Source organism: Cydia strobilella, chromosome 26 (genome assembly GCF_947568885.1).
Source record: "Cydia strobilella chromosome 26, ilCydStro3.1, whole genome shotgun sequence".
Classification (NCBI taxonomy): Eukaryota; Metazoa; Arthropoda; class Insecta; order Lepidoptera; family Tortricidae; genus Cydia; species Cydia strobilella.
Genome location: NC_086066.1, coordinates 3,564,943 through 3,582,572, shown reverse-complemented (window position 1 = coordinate 3,582,572; position 17,630 = coordinate 3,564,943). Strand labels below are relative to the sequence as shown.

The following is a 17,630-nucleotide window of genomic DNA, read 5'->3' as shown; positions in this document are numbered from 1 at the left end:
GGTATCTATGGTCTTAAACAAGCTAGTAGAATTTGGAATAACAAAGTAAATAGAATACTGTGTGAAAATGGGTTTATTCAAAGTAGACATGAACCTTGTATCTATATAAGTAAAGATAAAAATAGCTTAGTAATAGTTGCACTTTATGTAGACGACTTTTACATTTTCTCTAATAACGACTCTTGTAAAAATAATCTTTTTAATATACTACAAAGTAAGTTTCATTGTAAAAACTTAGGAAACTTAAAGAGTTGTCTAGGCATCAATGTCGTAAGGGAGGGAGATGTATTGAAGTTGGATCAAAGTGACTATATTATGAAAGTACTTAAGCGGTTTAATATGGAAAATTGTAAACCTGTTTCTACACCTATGTCTGTAGGATGTAAATTTGAAACTGATGGAGAAAACTTATGTGATGAAACCTATAATTATAGAGAACTTATTGGTTCCTTGATGTACTTAGCTGTTTGTACCAGGCCAGACATAGCATATGCTTGTAGCCATTTGAGTCAGTATAATTCAAAGTTTAATAAAAGTCATTGGCTTGCAGCGAAACGGATTTTGAGATATCTAGCGGGAACAATTAACTATTCCTTATATTTTATAAAGAGTAGAGAATTGAATTTAACCGCATATGCTGATGCCGACTGGGCTAATGATGTAGATAGACGTTCTTATACTGGTTTTGTAATAAAGTTAGGCTCGAACTGTATACATTGGGAATCACGCAAACAGCGGTGTGTTGCACTTAGTTCTACAGAAAGTGAATTCATTTCAATTAATGATGTATGTAAAGACCTATGTTTCATCAAGAATATTTTGTTTGAAATTTTACATGTGAAACCTTACATCACTGTGTTTAATGACAATCAGAGCGCGCACAAGCTTTTACTTTGTAAAGAATATTCACATAAGCGTACTAAGCACATAGATGTACGGTATCACCACATAAAGGACTTGGTACATAATAATGTGTTAACAGTAAAATACTTACCAACCGAAGAAATGATAGCCGATGTACTTACCAAACCGCTGAGTCTATGTAAACATTCTAAATTCATTCAGAGCATGAACATAAAGTTAGATAATTAGGTATGTTTGCATGTGTGAAAGTAAGGTCATTATATAATAGTTTATTTTGCTTACAAATGTACATGTGCAATCGTAAAAATAGCATGCACTGTCTCTTCACTTTGTCCATGTTTGTGTCGTGTGAAAGCATGTTATTATACGAATGTGTATATGGATAGAGTTAGTCTCTACTTAAGGCAAGCATTATTGTAAATGTAAACTGATATAATTGATATTATATTGAGTTCAAGCCTTTTATCAGGGATGTGCCAATACACATTGATAACTTATTCTTGTTTTGTATAATGTTCTGTGTGCTCATGTTGTGTTTATGCATTGGTCTTATAAGTATGAGGGGAAGTGTTAGAAATATTGTATTAGCACCCTTATAATACCTACGCATGTGTGTATCACACCTAACCTCCTTTCTGTATATGTCACTATGAATTTATCTATTCTCTTTGGTATCGACTACGCTGATGATCGGACGTGGCCCCCTATTTTACAAGTATATTTGTGTATTCAAGACAATAAAACAAATTGATATGCGAACAGTGACTGTTTATTTTCCACTGCCCTTGCGGAACCTGGTATCCGCGCAATAGGTTCTGGGCACAGTCACGATTTACACTCGCTGTTCACTGTCACGCCGTCTCCACGTGGGTTCTACTTCGGATCGCCGGTAAGCGCATTTATCATGGCCGCCGAGTTGAATCATTCTCCAAGCTACTCCAGCCAATCAATTGAAAAGCTGCGAGGCTCTGAAAACTACCAGACGTGGAAGTACCAGATCAGGATGCTGCTGACCCTCGACGGCTTGTGGGAGACTGTGGAAGGGACAGACGTGGACCCGTCGCACGTCAAACGAGCATTGGCTCGCATCGGTCTCAGCGTGTCGACCGCGTGCCTACAACACATTCGACAGGCTACTACTTCAAAGGAAGCATGGGATAACCTCAAATCGGTATTTGAGAATAAAGGTCTGTACAGGCGCGTGCTGCTCTTGCGGCAGTTGCATCGTATAGAATATAAGCAATTTAATTGCATGTCCCGTTACCTGGAAGCGGTGATGTCGCTCGTGCATCAACTAGCGGACATTGATAAAAATATTGAAGACAAAGAAGTGGTGGAACTACTTCTTAGCGGACTGCCAGATGAATACGACGCCCTGGTAAGCAACCTCGAGACTGCGAATATTGCCGACAACAACCTCACCGCTGACATGGTGAGATCTCGCCTTCTCCAAGAAGAATCGCGGAAAAAGGAAGGATCTTCCTATGTGGATGAAGCCGCTATGTTTTCCAAGGCAAGAAATCATTCCGTCAGTGCAACACCGAGACAACAAAAGCAAGTTATTTGTCACTACTGCGGAAAAGGAGGCCACGTAAAAAGCAAATGCTTCAAATATAGGAAAGACAAGGTGAAGAATCGGTCACTTCTAGCTACCGAGTCATCGAAAGCATTCTTTGCTAAGAAGTCAACCTTTTACCTGGACTCTGGTTGCTCCAATCATCTTTGCAATGACAAGACAATCCTGAAGGACTACAAGGAGTTGCCGGGCGAAGGAAGTAAAGTGACTCTGGCCAATGATGACTCTATATCAGCTGAAGGTGTCGGGGAACTACTAGTGGGTGGTGTCATCGATAAACTTAATAAGGTATTATATGTCCCTAACTTGACCGCTAATTTGTTATCTGTGAGTAAATTGTGTGATATAGGCTATACTGTAGTTTTTACCAAAGATAAATGTAATATATATAATAGTTGTAAAATTCATGGCAACCCTATTACCTCAGCATTTAATAGGAATGGTTTATATGAATGGGTTGAGTGTAGTCAAGAGAAAGGAACTTCGCAAGAAGTGCACTCTTCCATGTTCTTGCATAATAGGCAAAATACACAGAGTGCTAATGTAGCTGTTTCTTCTCTGCCAGTTCAACTTCTACATTCCCGTTTAGGTCACCTTAGCTTTAAAAGCATGTGTACTTTAAGGGATGATCCTGCAACCGGCATCAAATTTCAGGAAACTTCTGGTGTAAAGTGTGAGACCTGTCTGCTTGGGAAGCAAGTTTCCTTGCCGTATCCCGTGGGCGAGGCTACACGTGCAAACAAACCTTTGCAACTTGTGCATAGTGATGTAGCAGGTCCGTTTCAAGAAGACAGCATTGGCGGTGCGAGGTTCATGGTAACTATGACTGACGACTACACCAGGAAGTCACACATCTTCCTCATGCGTCATAAATCCGAGGTAATTGAACATTTTATTACTTATAAGAATTTGGTAGAAAAACAATTAGGATTGCCAATTAAAACACTTCGGACAGATTTTGGGTCTGAATATTGTAACAAAAGTTTTGCTGATTTTCTTAGAAAAGAGGGTATTGTTCATCAGAAGAGTGTACCTTATTGCCATCAGCAGTGTGGTGTTGCTGAGAGACTGAATAGGACTCTTCTTGACAAAGCTAGATGTATGCTATATGAAGCTGGTCTCAGCAAGCGTTTTTGGGGTGAAGCAGTTATGACTGCCGCATACTTAAAGAATAGGAGTCCAACAAGTGCATTGTCGGGACGTACTCCTGAAGAGCTCTGGACAGGTACTACACCAGACCTCAGGCATCTTCACGTCTTTGGCTGTATTGCCTATTCCTTAATACCTAAAGAAAATCGTCGCAAACTTGATCCTAGAAGCAAACCTTATATTTTTGTTGGTTACAGTGAAACAACAAAAGGGTTTAGGCTTTTGGACCCACTGAACCCTAAGAAAGTAATTTTGTCTCGAAATGTTGTGTTTTTAGAAGATACATTTTACAACAACTTAGATAAACTAAGTTTTAACCAATCTGACAATGAGAATATATTTTATGAATTTGAATTTACTTATAATGATAATGCTAAATCTAGTCATAATAATATTGAAAATAATGATAATTTAATTCCTAGTCAGGATAATGTAATTGAAATCCCTAGTGATAGTAATGAAAATTTAGTTTCTAGTCAAACTGATGAGGATTCAATGTCTATTCAAAATGAGCAAATTCCCATCTGTAACTCAAGAAGTGAAGAACATATGTGTAATCAAAAAACTGATGATTCTTCCATGGCGTTTTCAGATTCAGAGGAATTCTGTACCGGAAGCGAGAATGAGGAGCCAGGCTGCTCTACTTTGGGCTCAGGTGACTCGTCGAGCGAGTCTATAGTGCTGTCGCCGCGACCGTCACGTTCAGGGGAAGCCCTGCCCCCAGCTGATGCGCCGGCTGTACATTCCTCACGTCCCGTACGTACTACAAGGTCACAAAAACCCAAAAGGTATGCTGATTATACGTCAGACTACTCCATGGTAGCGCACAACGCTGCGTCTGTCTGCAATCTAGATGTACCCCTATCGTATAAGGATGCTGTCACTGGTCCCCTTGGTGCAGAATGGTCTACCGCAATGAAGTGTGAGTATGACTCTCTCATAGCTAATAAAGTTTGGAGATTAGTTGATAGGCCACATAACATTAATGTAATAAAGTCAAAATGGGTATATAAAATTAAAACAGATGCATCGGGTAATTTTGATAAATTTAAAGCGCGCCTTGTTGCCATGGGTTATACACAAGTCCCTGGTGTGGACTATAAAGACACATTTTCACCAGTTGTAAGACATAGTACAATGAGAATATTGTTTGCTTTAGCTTGTGAGTATAATTTAAGCATAGATCACATTGATGTGACCACAGCTTTTCTCAATGGAGACCTTGAGGAAACCATTTATATGGAACTTCCACCAGGCTTTAATCATAACCATAAAAATAAAGTTTGTTTGTTGCAAAAAGGTATCTATGGTCTTAAACAAGCTAGTAGAATTTGGAATAACAAAGTAAATAGAATACTGTGTGAAAATGGGTTTATTCAAAGTAGACATGAACCTTGTATCTATATAAGTAAAGATAAAAATAGCTTAGTAATAGTTGCACTTTATGTAGACGACTTTTACATTTTCTCTAATAACGACTCTTGTAAAAATAATCTTTTTAATATACTACAAAGTAAGTTTCATTGTAAAAACTTAGGAAACTTAAAGAGTTGTCTAGGCATCAATGTCGTAAGGGAGGGAGATGTATTGAAGTTGGATCAAAGTGACTATATTATGAAAGTACTTAAGCGGTTTAATATGGAAAATTGTAAACCTGTTTCTACACCTATGTCTGTAGGATGTAAATTTGAAACTGATGGAGAAAACTTATGTGATGAAACCTATAATTATAGAGAACTTATTGGTTCCTTGATGTACTTAGCTGTTTGTACCAGGCCAGACATAGCATATGCTTGTAGCCATTTGAGTCAGTATAATTCAAAGTTTAATAAAAGTCATTGGCTTGCAGCGAAACGGATTTTGAGATATCTAGCGGGAACAATTAACTATTCCTTATATTTTATAAAGAGTAGAGAATTGAATTTAACCGCATATGCTGATGCCGACTGGGCTAATGATGTAGATAGACGTTCTTATACTGGTTTTGTAATAAAGTTAGGCTCGAACTGTATACATTGGGAATCACGCAAACAGCGGTGTGTTGCACTTAGTTCTACAGAAAGTGAATTCATTTCAATTAATGATGTATGTAAAGACCTATGTTTCATCAAGAATATTTTGTTTGAAATTTTACATGTGAAACCTTACATCACTGTGTTTAATGACAATCAGAGCGCGCACAAGCTTTTACTTTGTAAAGAATATTCACATAAGCGTACTAAGCACATAGATGTACGGTATCACCACATAAAGGACTTGGTACATAATAATGTGTTAACAGTAAAATACTTACCAACCGAAGAAATGATAGCCGATGTACTTACCAAACCGCTGAGTCTATGTAAACATTCTAAATTCATTCAGAGCATGAACATAAAGTTAGATAATTAGGTATGTTTGCATGTGTGAAAGTAAGGTCATTATATAATAGTTTATTTTGCTTACAAATGTACATGTGCAATCGTAAAAATAGCATGCACTGTCTCTTCACTTTGTCCATGTTTGTGTCGTGTGAAAGCATGTTATTATACGAATGTGTATATGGATAGAGTTAGTCTCTACTTAAGGCAAGCATTATTGTAAATGTAAACTGATATAATTGATATTATATTGAGTTCAAGCCTTTTATCAGGGATGTGCCAATACACATTGATAACTTATTCTTGTTTTGTATAATGTTCTGTGTGCTCATGTTGTGTTTATGCATTGGTCTTATAAGTATGAGGGGAAGTGTTAGAAATATTGTATTAGCACCCTTATAATACCTACGCATGTGTGTATCACACCTAACCTCCTTTCTGTATATGTCACTATGAATTTATCTATTCTCTTTGGTATCGACTACGCTGATGATCGGACGTGGCCCCCTATTTTACAAGTATATTTGTGTATTCAAGACAATAAAACAAATTGATATGCGAACAGTGACTGTTTATTTTCCACTGCCCTTGCGGAACCTGGTATCCGCGCAATAAAGTTAAACATTACATGTGTTTTTTTTTATAAAAATAAACAGTTTAAATTTTAATTTTTTTTTTTTAGAGCCTAGAAGCTGGTGTGGTAAAAATAATTTAATCTAATTTTTAAATACAGTCACTATCTATTAGTTATATCTATCTTTGCTAATATGTACTGTGTACTGTGTGTGTGATCATTCACCTCAACTCTCCTATAGACACCTACCTACCGCCTATAGTCGTGGGAGTCAATGTTACGAATGAAGTAGGTATATGTTGACGACCGGTCTGGCCTAGTGGGTAGTTACCCTGCCTGTGAAGCCGATGGTCCTGGGTTCGAATCCCGGTAAGGGCATTTATTTGTGTGATGAGCACAGATATTTGTTCCCGAGTCATGGGTGTTTTCTATGTATTTAAGTATTTATATATTATATATATCGTTGTCTGAGTACCCATAACACAAGCCTCCTTGGGCTTACCTTGGGACTTGGTCAATCTGTGTAAGAATGTCCTATAATATTTATTTATTTATTTATATGTAGTTATTTCCTATGTGTTTGTCATCATTGTCATAAAAGGTGTTTCCTCGCAAAGTTCGTTCATTTGTTTTTTTTTTGTTGAATTTGTTTTTGGTTTCAAAATGGCGGAGTCATGGAGATTTTCGGGGTCTTTAGCTCACAAAGCGACTTCCCGTTGGACAAGATAAAAGTACAGTTACAAACAACAAAACGCGCATAAATGTCTACACAAATGCACAGGGGAGAACATCCGGACATACCTTTTTGTCCAAGCTGTAACGGAGACCTTCGCTGTCGCTCGGTCAATCAATTTTCATTATACTGCTAATCAAATTGTCACATTTGTAAGTGAAACCGATTTGTTTTATCCTATATTTCATCTATGCCTGGTAACGAAATATTTTTTTGTATTTTTTGTATTTTGTATTTGTATTTTGTTAGACTATAGCATCCGGTAAACCTTACGCGAAAAACTCCAAAATTAAAACATACATTTTAATCAGGAAAAGATTACTCATTTAATCGTTTAAAAAAAAACCCAGTCCATATTCAACTGGTAGGCCATTTGCCATTTAGTGAGTCAAGAGACGCGGAGGAAACCAGTTGTCTGTTGTTTACGATCTTTTACGATTTAAGTACCAGCGAGACAATATTTATGTAAGTTTTTATAATTTGCCTATTTTACCAGTTATTTGCAAACACACACAAGACAATATAGGTACAATAATCTTATTCTAGGTACTCTTGAGCACTTTTACAACGCAATAATTTAGAAAATTGCAAATGGGAGTAAACAATGGTTATTTTGCACTTTATTAACCAAGGTTGCCAAAGCGCAAATCGCCGCTATACTTACTCAACCTCGTATCTGCAACACTCATTTGATGACAAAATTATAATACGGAATACGGGTGATTCCGAATGAAATAAAAGCGACACTTCCATCAAATGATTGTTGCAGATATGAGGTTGAGTAAGTATAGCGACGAAATGTTGCCTCACTACGTATAACAACCTGTGAATTGTGATTTTGATTTGTTTACCTAGCGGCCTAGCCAAGGTGACGAATCGCTTTGTGTCTCTATCACTCTTCCATATTAGTGTGACAGTGACAGTTGCGTTTCGTTCGCTACGGAGCGTTAGCGATTGGCATGTTGTTAGAGTTGTGCCGTTCCCGAGAACGACACAACTCTATGTTGTCTACGGGGACTGTTAAGAGGGGGCTCCTGCAAAACTGCAGTTTCAATTTTCAATTTTTAAACGTTTTAATGAAGGGCAAAGGGAATGAAAAAAATCATATAGAAACTAGACTATATTTTCGAGGGCAGACTGCAAGAAAAACCTTAGAAGGAGAAAGTTGGCTTGATAGAAAAAAATCATGAAAACATGTCTAATTTTCATTTATTTTTAATTTTATATCATTACCCAGCATTCCATAGCAGTATAATTTGAGTATAAAATAGCAAGTGATATAGCCGAGGGATTTGTGCAACGAAATTTTAATCAGAAGTTTAATTTCAGAGTTATTGAGTAAAAACGCGCGGTCATCAAATCTTCCGTCGCAAGTTTCGCTCGGCGCGCCGTATTTTTTATTCCTTTCTAATTTGCTGGGTTTACGCGCCCTCGACTGCGCGCGACCACGTGAAGTCGATATGAATATGTTCAAACATTTTAACTTATCAACTCAACTCCATACCTACTACCTCTTCTGACTTAACGACCATTCGTGAATCTTAATGTTCTTGCATTAAGGTTCACTGTCAATTAACAGTTAAAGGACGGTACTTAAGGTATAAAACGAAACACAAACCATGGAATGTATTTAGTTAGTTACTAACCTGTGTCGAGGGAGTTGTTCAGTTTTATATACATAAAAAAATTGTTCAAAATACCTGTGAAAAATGGGAGATATTGAGGTTCGTTTTTTTTTTTTCGTTGTTTTAAAGAGTTTTGAATATAATACGTACTTATGTAAACTTTAAGCTCGGACTTAATATTGTTAAGATCTTAGGCTCTTTACGGTATTGTTTAAAAATTTATTTTTTATGTATTTAATGTTGTTATAGCAATTTTTAATAACACTTTCTTATCTGAATTCAGGAAATGCCGGAACCACACGCTGCATTCAATAACTGTGGGAAAAAGGAGGGACTAGAAATATGGAGGATCGAGGTGAATATAAATAATACATTTTACAACACACATAATATTTCAAACATAAATTTAACAATATCTCCATACGGACAGACAAATATTTAGAACCGTGATTACCTTTTGTATTATTTGTGAGCTCCCGGTCTATATCCCGGTCAATATAAGTCTAGTGAAACTAACCGTGAATCATTCAAAACTCTAAATATTTAGAAATAAATTTGTGACTGATTTTGAAATATGTACCCAAGTAATATCCTGAATGTCGCGCGCTTGAACAGTAAAGGTTGCTCCTAGACGAAGATCCTCGAAAATTGAATCGAGACATGTCGAGCGTTTATTCGAACTATACCTGACGCGGTATACTTCGAAGCGATCTCTATGCCATTTCTTTCAAGTCGTTTTTGGATAGACTTAATATAAAATAGGTACTTCCCATCTTCTTTTTCTTAATTTAAAATACATATAATCTACCTATCTAATCTTGCCTTAAATGTCAATAAAATAGAAGTGCAATTGAGCGAGGAAATGCTGTCAGCATCTTCAGCACTATGCCTCAGGGGCCATGTTTAGATTTAGATTTTTAGTTTTTAATTAGTAACAAAATATTACTGTTTGTTAGTTTTTAATATATAGTATGTTAAAAATTGAGCAATCATGAAATGCAAACAATATTTTACAATCGAGTCGAACTCATTCTCACGAGTGCACTAATGGCATTTCGTAAATGAGTATCGATAACAACATTAATTACAAGGACGAACTCATTATGCTCGTTTATTTTTCCATAATTGTCCTCGTAATCATACTAATGTGTTACATACTAGTCAACTTATTATTCACCATCCGAACAAAGATATAAATTAATTAGGTATATTCCAAATATAACACTTTAAACTCTCGCGTTTAGGGCCCTCCACACTCATGCGCGAATCACGGCGCGAGGCCGCGCGAGGTGTGGCGTCGATTTCGCAGATTGTTCACGCCTTCGCGCCTAGTTCCCCGTTTTTTGTCGGTTTATTAGCCCGTATCAAAGGAAGCGCGAAGCGCGAACTGGCAAAACTCCACAATACACACTATTTTGACTCATATGTGGCAAGATAAATAATAATTATATTATATAAAACGGCTATATTTTACGGTTCTACAACAAAACAAAATGAAAAAATAACTAAATCACGTATGATGCCATAGATAACTAGCAGTTAAACTCGATCAGCTGATGCTTTTCCGCCATCTTGGCGAGAACCAAACTGCGAAATCGCCGTGAAGTTTGCGATATAGAGTCATACGTCAACGTCGCGACATGTTCTCTCCGCGAAGTCGCGCCGCGATTCACGGTAAAAACGGGCCCTATTACTAAGACTCCTCTGTCCGTCTGTCCGTCTGTCTGTCTATCCGTCAGTCTGTCACCAGGCTGTATCTCATCAACCGTGATAGCTAGGCAGTTAAAATTTTCGCAGATGATGTATTTCTGTTGCCACTATAACAACAAATACTAAAAAGTAAGGAACCCTCGGTGGACGAGTGCGACTTGCACTTGTCCGGTTTTACTGCTTCTTTGTTTACTGCTTCAAATACGTGTAACTAAAATTTGATCCACTTCCCGGTATCTGATTCAGTTAAAATTTGGAGTGCTATCATAATTCCGGTGACAATGCACTAATATGCTCGAGCAGACCTGCAGGCTCGTACAGTAGGAGGAAGGACGTCGATGCCATTGTCAAGTGGTCTCACGATAATGGAATCGTTCTGAATGCCGATAAGACCACACTTATGATAATAGACTCTCCATACCTTGTACCTAAAAAACCTACTCCATCCCTTTTCACACATAGTTTCTTCTGTTTGCATAATAATAAGCCGTTAACTTGTAAATGTCAGCCTATAGAAAGAGTAATAGTGTTATGTATCTTGGCATGAAAATCGATGAAAACTTCTCCTGGACGTCCCACATAGATTTCTTTATTGTTCACAACGGCGGGACTTAATCGCGTAAAATAAGTTTTAAATTTACCTAATTTACATACATAATACAATTTACATAATGTAATTTAATGTTACGAAATGAATAAATCTAAATCTAAATCTACAACGCCGTCCTCGAAACGTCGGAGGTAAATTTAACTTATTTTACGCGATTAAGTCCCGCGGTTGTGAATAATAATGAGTAAGAATCGTGAAAGTTTAAATCAGTGCCATATGTGTCTGAAATTTGGTGCGCCGAAATCAAACATTTCACTATAAAATAATGTAGTAGTAGTGTTAAAACTCTTTTCCCCTCACTAGCTCGGAAAGTTGTCTTTTATCCTTCAATACAAGCGGGGAAAAACGCGTTTTGTCCACTAGTGGGGAAAGTAATTTGACCTTGGATGGAGCGTGTTTAAGTAGCTTGACAGATAACAAAACGTAAATCGTTTATGATAATGATTCGTTCGATATTAATTATCATTAAATAAATGGTTTGAGAATCTAATGAAAAATACCAAATTTAGCTTTATTTAATGATTTTAAGTCATAAACCTTAGAATTCCATAAGAAACGTTTGTTTTTTTATAATGATGTTAAATATAATTCTGAACGCACAAGTTGAGTCGATGCAATTTCAAAACGTATCGTTGACATTTCATACGTCAGAAATGTCAACATTGTCAACAATTTTTTTACTAAAAAACTTTTCTCACCGACTCGCGTAAAAATACATAACTTCCAGAGTTTTCTGTTATAATATCGTAAAGAAATGAGTGATTCCAGTGATGAAGATAATCTAACGCCTGTGGAGGTTGCATTTTCCTCGCTATAGTGAGGTGAAAAGTTTTGTGTTATACACGGGCGCAAATGTATTTTCCCCTCACTAGCTCGGAAAGCCGTCTTTTATCCTTTAAAACAAGCGGGGAAAAACGCATTTTATCCACTAGTGGGGAAAGTAATTTGACCTTGGATAGAGCGTGTTTAAGTAGCTTGACAGATAACAAAACGTAAAACGCTCATAATAATGGTTCGTTCGATATTAATTATCATTAGATAAATGATTTGAAAATTTAATAAAAAATACCAGATTTAGCTTTATTTAATGATCTTAAGTCATAAACCTTAAAATTCCATAATAAACGTTTGTTTTTTAATAATTATGTTAAATATAATTCTGAACGCACAAGTTAAGTCGATGTAATTTCAAAACGCATCATTGACATTTCATACGTCAGAAATGTCAACATTGACAACAAAAATTTTGCTTTAAAACTTCTCACGTAAAAGTACAGAATTTCGAGAGTTTTTTGTTATAATATCGTAAAAAAATTAGTGATTCCCGTTGATGAAGATGATCTAACGCCTGTGGATGTTGCACTTTCCTCGCTATAGTGAGGGGAAAAGTTTTGTGTTACACACGGGTGCAAATGTATTTTACTTCTCGTGTGTTAAAACACTCGCTACGCTCAGGATTCTCTTTTAGAACCACTCGCTTCGCTCGTGGTTCAAGTATAGAATCCTTTCGCTTCCTCGTGTTTCAATTCCACACTCGCGGGTAAAATACAACTTTGCACCCTTGTATAACAAATAACTATTTACTTCTCGTGTGTTGAAACACTCGCTACCCTCTGGATTCTATTTTAGAAACACTGGCTTTGCTCGTGGTTCACCTATAGAATCCTTTCGCTTGCTCGTGTTTCAATTCTACACTCGCGGGTAAAATACAACTTTGCACCCTTGTATAACAAATAACTATTATTGTACAAAAAGAAACATAAAACAAGAAAAAACATCATTTGTACAAAGGCGAGCTTATCCCTAATGTTCAAAGTTCTTGTGGGAAATATAATATATTCCACATAAAACCGTTGGTTAACTCACGTAATTTAGTTTGAATAGGTACTCCATAGGTATATTCTAAATTATGTGCAATTAAATTTTCACGTATTACAAAAAGGGTTTTCAAGGTAAACTCACCCGACTTTATTATAAATTCACGGAATCGTGTTGCCCTAATATTTTAATAATTAGGAACGCACGCGCTTACAAAAAAAAGGGATAATAAAGACTAGATATATGTATAGATATAGATATTTTTGCCTACATTGAAAAAACAAATTTTATTTTGCTTTTTTTCAGAATTTTCAGCCAGTGCCCGTTGCCCCGAGTAATCATGGGAAATTATATAGCGGCGACTCTTACATCGTCCTAAAGGTATTGAACATGTCTTTGTTTTTTAGGGTTCCATACCCAAAGGGTAAAAACGGGACCCTATTACTAAGACTCCGCCGTCTGTCCGTCTGTCTGTCTGTCACCAGGCTGTATCTCATGAACCGTGATAGCTAGACAGTTGAAATTTTCACAGATAATGTATTTCTGTTGCCGCTATAACAATAAATACTAAAAACAGAATAATATAAATATTTAAATGGGGCTCCCATACAACAAACGTGATTTTTTTGCTGTTTTTTTTTCGTAATGGTACGGAACCCCTCGTGCGCGAGTCCGACTTGCACTTGGCCGGTTTTTATTTTTATTATTGTACATTCTATTGTGTCTTTATGTTATTTTTATATAAGTTAATATTAAAATTTCGCTAGGTTGATAATGGGCCAAAATCGTGAAAAAATCGCCTAGCTCATTATTGTTTGCCGATCACACATTAATGCTCACGCCAATATTTTTCACAATTTTGTGGTTTTAAAATTTGACAAGAAATGCAGATCTTTAGCTTACTTTATTTGCATCTTGCATGAGAGCGAGATATATACAAAACAAGTTTGGCAGACGTTAGCGAATATGTCAGTGTCAAACTCGTGGTAAGGCTACATACATTTATGTACCTCGTAAAGTAATTATGGCTATTAATGAAAAGAAATAAGTAATTTATCGTTCGAATCATTACAGACATCAGGCCTATCATCGTCTCTAAACTATGACGTGCACTTCTGGCTGGGCCGCGAGAGCTCGCAGGACGAGAAGGGCGCGGCGGCCATCTTGTCAGTCAATCTGGACGAAGCCCGTTTCAACGGTGACGCTATACAGCACAGGGAGGTCCAGGGTTATGAGAGCCAGGTGTTTCTGGATTATTTCAAACCCAGTAAGTACCTATTAGGGTTATTTTCTATAAATAAATTAAATTATTTCACAGCGGAAATACTCTGATACACTATTTCAACCCTAGTAAGTAATACGCGGTTCCCTATAGCTTAGAGTAGATACGCCATAGTAGCTACAGAAATTGTTTTAGTATCTACAATATTGGAGCAAGTGGGAAAGCTAACCCTGGCAAAGGCCGGGATAACTTTTTTTTTATACTACGTCAGTGGCAAACAAGCATACGGCCCGCCTGATGTTAAGCAGTCTGCGTAGCCTATGTACGCCTGCAACTCCAGAGGAGTTACATGCGCATTGCCGACCCTAACACTCCTCTCCCTCGAGCTCTGGCAACCTTACTCACCGGCAGGAACACAACACTATTAGTAGGGTCTAGTGTTATTTGGCTGCGGTTTTCTGTAAGGTGGAGGTACTTCCCCAGTTGGGCTCTGCTCTAGATCTGGAATCTGGAATGACATCCGCTGTCCTGTGCCCTACCACACAAAGCGAGATGTCATTCACAGTGCCCATACCTCTCTTTTGGACGTAGTTTAAGGACATACCCAGGTCCAAACTCTGTAGAAGAAGAAGAATATGAATATGACTATGTGAGGTGTGTAATAAAGAGTAATGTATTGTATTGTAGTGTAATATGGGTAGTAAACATCTTGTCAATTGGGACGAAACCCGTTTGCTATACAGCACAGGGAGGTCCAGGGTCATGAGAGCCTAGTGTTTTTGAATTACTTCAAGCCTAGTGAGTGTCGAGACACACCATAGTATACCTATATCTACAGAATTTGTTTTAGTGTCTACATATGGGCATCTTGTCTGTCAATTTGATTTAGACGAAACCCGCTTCAACGATGCCGCTATACAGCACAGGAAGGTCCAGGGTTCTGAGAGCTAGGTAAATAAAATAAATAAGTAAAATAAGTAAGGTCATTACTATTGTAACTTGATTGTTGTAGACACGATTTCGAAGGACCAGCGGGAGCGCAGCCCGAAGATAAATAGGGGCTATGGCTGAGAATGAATCTATGAATTAATGGGGCCGACCTTACCTGCTCGGTAAAATTCTGTCCGGTTGCGGCGGCCGCCGAGTTATATATTGTAATTTAGTGGTTCGTGTTTCCTTTGATTTCCTCTCACAGTTCTCACCTTCACATTCACGCTTATCACTCTCTTAAAATTAATTAATCTTCATGAAGAAAAATGCGTGTTTTTATTTGATTGACAATTTCGGCAATGACAGATATATTCTGCTTTTCTTTATTGCGTTGAAGTAGGTCGGCAAAAAGGCGGGTGATATGAAAATGAGGTCGAATATATTTATGAAAGAAAGAAAGAAAGAGCGAGATGGATGAATGTGAATGACAAGGAATGAAAAGGGGCGCGAACATGGAGACTGTATAAAGGAGCCAAATCTCAATGTATAAAAAGTGTCCATCAAAAAACAGTAATTAGGCGGCGCCACCATACACCGAAATACTACCAAAAACAACCTACGTAATTTGGTCGAGTTATTTGTTGCCTTATATGGTTCATGTTATACTCATGTCCCAGAGCCTAACTAGCGCCACCGGAGAGATTAGGAACTATTATTTAAAGCTGAAAGCGGTCACTTTTGCAAAAATTCTACCATAAGAGATTGCGATCCTTTCTATACCATCCATAGGCGCGAACAATTGTAACGTAATCCGGTGTACAGTGAGTGATCAATGCGTGTGAGCATAAATTTCACACTAACTGTCACGTGGTTCCGTGGTGTAGTGGTTATCACATCTGCTTTACACGCAGAAGGCCGCCAGTTCGATCCTGGCCGGAATCATATATTTTTTGCCGACATTTCTCTTTTTTCTACGGGGTTAATAAATAAATAAATATAGGACATTCTTACACAGATTGGCTAAGTCCCAGTCCGCCGGACGATATCGGCCTGTCAGTTGTTCGAAACTGTCAAATTTTTGTTCTAACTGACAGGCCGATATCGTCCGGCGGACTGATAATCTGTGGGCCCCTTTAAGAAGTCGGCAGAAATTTTATCTCAATTGTTCCATAAACAATGTTTTGTACGGAGCACAAAAAATTGAGAGGGGTACACAGAAAAACTTGTAAATATAAACTTTTGATAATACTACTAAAAAAAATAGAGCCTAATATCTAAATTTACTTAAATCTCGATTTTCGGTCAACACAAAACGCTCTTCACGTTTTTTGACCTGTAAAATAAACTGGCCAAGTGCGAGTCGGACTCGCGCACCGAGGGTTCCATACTTTTTAGTATTTGTTGTTATAGCGGCAACAGAAATACATCATCTGTGAAAATTTCAACTGTCTAGCTATCACGGTTCATGAGATACAGCCTGGTGACAGACAGACGGACAGCGGAGTCTTAGTAATAGGGTCCCGTTTTTACCCTTTGGGTACGGAACCCTAAAAATCACATAGTAGGTATGAAATACGAGGAGGGATGGGACATGAGAATGACATCTTCTACATATTAAATGGAATCGAGGGCAGTTATGTATTTTAAAATACTCTGGTGATAAATTAAGTACATAATTAAGAACACTTTATTGTAGCATAGAGAGTACTGTCATAGTAAATTTTGTAACCCCAGTAAATTCACTGCCATCTGTCGACACACTTTAAAACTAAAAATAAATATTTATAAAAATACGATAAAATGTATTTAAATATGGATAAATGATTTTTTTATTTGCATTAATTATTTTTATATGATTTTGACCCATGTTCTTTCACTGGTATGCGTTAAAATTATAAATAACAAACGAAACAGTCAACGCCCTCTATACGAGTGTAGGCCAAAACTAGTGGCGCCATCTGATCGTGAATCAAATTTTCGTGATTCACGTGAGGCACGTTTTTTCCTTAGACTGTATCCATCTATTACGGAGTTATATCTATCTTTGATTGTAGTAACTTCTCCAAAAAATTATAATAAAAATTAATTATAATCTATATTTCCATAAACATTTAGTTAGCAAGCGACCAGTTTTGTAGCCATACGATTAAATAAATAAATAACAAAAAATTGCATTCACGTAACGGGTACATATATTAACATGTGTATGATGTATGTTTGCGACTTGTAAATCTGTTCAAACAAATTGTTTGTTTTCCATGCCATTAAACTGTTTAGGGTTCCGTACCCAAAGGGTAAAAACGGGACCCTATTACTAAGACTCCGCTGTCCGTCTGTCCGTCTATCCGTCTGTCTGTCTCTCACTGTATCTCATGATCCGTGATAGCCAGACAGTTGAAATTTTCACAGATGATGTATTTCTGTTGCCGCTATAACAACAAATACTAAAAAGTACGAAA

The 17,630-nt window shown here is 37.2% G+C and overlaps 1 protein-coding gene and 1 non-coding gene across 2 annotated transcripts in view; both read left to right on the top strand.

Annotated features, from left to right (window-relative positions):
- Window positions 1–17,630, top strand: part of LOC134753305 (cholesterol 7-desaturase nvd-like) — a 54,837-nt gene that overhangs the window by 17,348 nt on the left and 19,859 nt on the right. The window contains exons 8-10 of the mRNA XM_063689157.1: window positions 9,165–9,236; window positions 13,326–13,400; window positions 14,094–14,286. Coding sequence (XP_063545227.1) covers window positions 9,165–9,236; window positions 13,326–13,400; window positions 14,094–14,286 — 340 coding nt within the window. The remainder of the gene's footprint in view (window positions 1–9,164; window positions 9,237–13,325; window positions 13,401–14,093; window positions 14,287–17,630) is intronic.
- On the top strand, window positions 16,041–16,113 carry Trnav-uac (transfer RNA valine (anticodon UAC)). The gene has a single exon. It is a non-coding gene; the product is annotated as a tRNA-Val (tRNA).